Source organism: Echinops telfairi, unplaced genomic scaffold (genome assembly GCF_000313985.2).
Source record: "Echinops telfairi isolate 266 unplaced genomic scaffold, ASM31398v2 ScPeMD7_443;HRSCAF=831, whole genome shotgun sequence".
Classification (NCBI taxonomy): domain Eukaryota; kingdom Metazoa; phylum Chordata; class Mammalia; order Afrosoricida; family Tenrecidae; genus Echinops; species Echinops telfairi.
In genome coordinates this window covers 7,298,891-7,303,656 of record NW_022104341.1, presented here as the reverse complement: position 1 = coordinate 7,303,656, position 4,766 = coordinate 7,298,891, and the positions used below count along the sequence as shown (strand labels likewise).

General features: G+C 45.6%; 1 protein-coding gene across 1 annotated transcript; it reads right to left on the bottom strand.

Moving 5' to 3' along the window:
• Positions 1 to 685: 685 nt before the first annotated feature.
• Positions 686 to 4,458, bottom strand: LOC123521884 (cofilin-1-like). Its single transcript, XM_045292070.1, has one exon. It carries the CDS (start codon positions 3,481 to 3,483, stop codon positions 3,031 to 3,033), a length of 453 nt encoding a protein of 150 aa, XP_045148005.1. The 5' UTR covers positions 3,484 to 4,458; the 3' UTR covers positions 686 to 3,030.
• Positions 4,459 to 4,766: the final 308 nt, after the last annotated feature.

The following is a 4,766-nucleotide window of genomic DNA, read 5'->3' as shown; positions in this document are numbered from 1 at the left end:
TCCTATAGTCCACTCACAGCATATCATGCTTCTCGGGAATTTAGAGCACAGGAGCTCCAGTATGAAGTCCTTATCCTATAGTCCATAAACTCTGAGATTGTCCATGCATGGTTTTTGAGAAGTCCTTGGGCCCTCTTGAAACTGCATACAAAAATTTTACACATTATCTGTATATGTGCTTAATTTTTTATCAGATTCTCAAAGGGGTATGTACATTGTTCAAATGTTAAGACACGATCCTAATGTTGGAAACGTTTTGTATCTTAATCTGTGTGCTAGTTACAAGTATATGTGCCCATACAAAATTCATCAAGCTGTTTCCTTAACACCTCTATGAGTATACAAGTATTGTATGAGTATACAAGTTTTATATATAAAAAAATAGAACTTCTAGAAAATTTCTAAAGACAAATATGGACACATTAAGAATAAGTGATATGTCTGGAAAAAGAAAACTAGTAGAAATGCAAACAGAAGAAAGTGGGTGAGTCACAGGGAAGAAGAGGGGTGACTTGGAAGTAGTCAGCCTGAGATAGAGAAGAAGCCCAAGGGCTTTCTTGGCAAGGGATTTTGGAAGATAGAGGAAGAAGAGAAACAGAGGCAATACTTCTCTCTCCTTTGTAAACTGATTTCCCTTTTTGGTCCCCCCACCTGCCTTTTTTTTTTGGGGGGGGCGGGTGTTAAGACTTGAAGAAACGTTTCAAAAACAGTCCCAAACTCACTGCCGTGGAGTGAACTCAGACTCACAGTGACCTGAAGGGCAGACCAGAACTGCTCCTGTGGGTTTCCAAGATTGAAACTCTTTAAGGGGTTACAAGTCTAGTTTTTCTCACAAGGCGTGGCTACTGATTTCGAACTGCTGGCTTTGAGGTTACCAACCCAATCTGTTACCACTATGCCACCAGAACTCTGGTGGTATAAAACATAAACAGCTGGGGGTATAAAAACAGTACAGCGTTCTCATATATATGGATGTATCTAGTTCCCCCTTAAAATGTTTTATAAAACTGTAACTTTTTAAAATCCAAGCAATTAATCTTGGTATAATAAGTACAGAACTTATTCAGATGACACTGGTTTTTCCACAAATATCTTTGTTCCAGAATCCAATGTAGGCTCCCATACTGCATTTAGTTGCCATGCCTCTGTAATTTCAGCCCATCTGTGACAGTTCCTCAGTCTCTCTCATTACCTTAACACTTTTGAAGAACGCTGGGTGCGCCTGAGGCTTTCTGCATGTGGTGCAGTGAATGATTTACTGTGGCTCTTCTAGACAGTCTCTATAGCCACCATGAGATTTTTTCCTAATGGGTCCAGGTAAGAGAAGGTGGGGAAAGACATTGATGGAATTCAGCTGTCAAACAGTTCACTGTGATTGCCAACCTGCTGGGTATGAAATGACCCAACTCAGAAGCAGGAAGAGCGGAGGCTCTCACTACTAGCAAGGGAAAAAAGTCAGAATGGAGCATGCCCCTTTGCTCCCGAGATCCCTGCGCACCGAGCCTCCTTGATCCAGGGAGCAGATTTGACACCATAGGACCAGCAGAGAAGCTGCAACAGCAGTGGAACAGGAGCCAGAAACATGAGGCAGAGTGGTGGACTTCATAGCCCACGGAGCAAATAAAGCTGTATGCTTTGGGGCTTGTGGAGTGGGTGCCAGTGAGCACTAACTGTGGGAGCTGGGTGTGCTGACCCACAAAGGTGAGTGCCTTTGGGTTGAGGGTTATAGTAGAGTGGCATGCCCTTTGGGCATTTATTGGCAGCCCTGAAAGAGCTTTGTAACACTGCCTGAAAGGCAGAGGCCAAGTCAAGAGGACAGGTAAAGGGTTGCCTGTAAGCATGGCAGAGAGGACACTGTTTTGACTGAACTGTATCCCGAGCATTTCTCACCTGAACTGTAACTTGTTCACTTTTTAAATAAACCCCATAATCGTGAGCACTGGCTGTGAGTTCTGTATGGTCACTGCAATAAATTATCGAACCCAGCAAAAAAGTAGAGTGTGGGGAAAGTAGAGTGCTGTGGGAGGAAGTGGTTGGTGTCAGAATAGGGTTAAGAAGGCTAGGATGGAAAGCAAGTCTGGACCCTGCCTTGAGGCACTCAACCTTGGGAGCCAGAGGAAGCTGGCAGAGGTCAGATGGGATCCCATGTTGTTTCTTTACTTTCCCATGATTGGACTGAAGTTATTTTTTACTGGGGAAGACACCTGTCCTTCTCAATGCATCCTATCAGGAGTTAAATAATGTTAATAGATATTTCTGATGACATTTGTCATTAATTTGTGGTAACTGACAAAACTCTCCTGTAAACATACTATTTCCTTTAAATATATTGAGAGAGCTATTTCTCACTCTCATTTTGATAGGCAGAACTCATCAGTAACAAAATCTTTCACTGATAGGGTAACTTATTACACTAGACAAGAAGTATGCAAATTATATTGACTGAAGGGTCTGTAAAGGTATTAACAAATTCCATGAAACACCTTCAAGCATATGTTATATTAACTTTTTTTTTTAATTGAAGGTTCCTTGTAGGCCCAAACAAGTGGCTGTCCGTGACCAGGGGGGGAGGGGGGAGCAGCCGGAGCGGGGAGGGTCATCTTAATTTTCCACTTACACACAGTACTAAATGAACAAGCACAGATTCACTACTGCAGTTAGAAGTTGGCAGCCTTGAAAAAGGGGGATAGGGAGTGGTCGTTAAAAAAATACAGCCCCCTTCCCAATTGTGGTGCCTAGAGGGGGTGTGGAGAGACTTGGTCTGTTTCAACAGAGGAATGAAAGATCAGAAGCCATTTGGGAAGGCCAGAGCCATCGGGAGGGAAGTGGGTTGGTCCGGGAGGGGGTGGGGAGGCTGTTTGGCAACTGGGGCGAAGGGATTGCCCTCCTCCAGCCTATCCGGTCTGGCAGGAACGGGGCAGCCTGCAGCCCACGCAGACAGGTTTGGGGCTGCCGAATGCTCCTGGCAAGGGTGGAGGGGGCTCACAAGGGCTTGCCCTCCAGGGAGATGACGGCGCTGCCCCCCAGCTTCTAGGCCAGGGTGCAGTGGTCCTTAACCTCCTCGTAGCAGTTTGCTTGTAATTCCTGTTTGATTCCCGTCAGCTTCTTCTTGATGGCATCTTTGGAGCTGGCATAGATCGTTTTGCTCTTAAGAGGTGCACACTCGGGGGCCCAGAGGATGAACGCCAGGTCCTCCTTCTTGCTCTCCTTGGTCTCGTAGGTGGCATCATACAGAGCGTAGCGGCAGTCCTTGTCAGGCAGCATCTTGACAAAGGTGGCGTAGGGGTCGTCCACAGTCTGGCCTACATCCCCAACCAGGATCTCCTTGCCCTCCTCCAGGATGATGATCTTCTTGTCCTCGCTCAGGCAGAAGAGCACAGCCTTCTTGCGCTTCTTGACCTCCTCCGGTGTCGAGGATTTGTGCACCTTCATGTCATTGAACACCCTGATGACACCATCGGAGACAGCTACACCAGAGGCCATGTTTCCGGAAGTGAAGAGTATGGCAAAGAGAGGCAGAGAAGATGGGAGCCGCTGCAGCTGCTACCTGGACTCGACTGAATGCGGCCTCTCCCCATATTAATTTTTTTTTAAAGCATGTTAAGGAGTACAGGTCTTGATCAGTGAGATAAATGAAGATTCAGGTAAGACAAGAAGGCTGTGAGGATTCCAAATTCTTGTCTTCATAAAAATAAAGCAATCCGAGTAGAAAAAAGATCTCTGCTAAGAACTGATTGTGCATCATCACCCCAGGGAGCCCCTCCTGATGCTGACGCAAGAGTAATGAAAACCACATACAAATGGGGTACACAGCATCAGAGGAGTGATTGAGCAAGCTCTGCTTTAGGAGAGGAACAGAGAGCCAGAGAAAGATTTGAGTGGTTATTTTTAAAAGAAGACATGCTGACTGTGAAGTAAAATTACCTACTTAATGGCTCTTCTAATCATTTCTTTATAACTCCCACCAAATGATTAGATGGAGCCAGGCAAATAGGGTATATGAAACACTAAAGGGCATCAGTCAGTTTTACCATTCTTCTGGGTGTATATAAGTGAGTCATCTCAGAAGCAGGAAAGAAGGAACATCCCAAGAAAGAAGAGCCAGGAGTGGAGCACTTGTGAGATCCCTGCCTGAAGTGGCAGTCAGCAGAGGCCACAGCAAGAACCTGAGTCAGAGCAAAAGAACCAAGCTGAGACCATGAGGCAGGGTAGAAAAGCAGGGCCGAGATCCCGATGCAGAGATCAGAGAGAGACTTGGCTGGGGCTGGGGCGAGGAGCTACTATGGACAAAAGGCTGTATCCTTAATGTTTCCTGCTCCTGACTTGTTAGCTTCACTAATCAACCCCATACTCATGAGTATTGCCTGTGAGTTCTATGTAGCCATTGCAATGGATTATCAAACCCAGCAGAGTAACAGAGGGCATAATAATAATAAGGACAGGGTAAAAGGACCGAGGATGAAGGCATGTCTGACCTCTGCCTTGTGGCAAGCAGCCTTGAGCTGGTGTGAAGTTGGCTTCTCCTCCTACTGAAGCAGGAGGACGTCAAATGTGGCCCATGCCTCTGCCACATTGGGTTCCAACGGTATTAAGAAACCGGTCAAAATCATTAATTAAAAAAAGAAGAAAAAGAAATTGGTCATATCTGACAAAACATAAATTTCACCACCAGTCATTTCTCACTCAGAGACCCTAGAGGGCCGAGATAACTGCTTCTGTGTGTTCCTGAGACTGTTAATCTTTATAGGGAAAGAAAGCCTCATCTT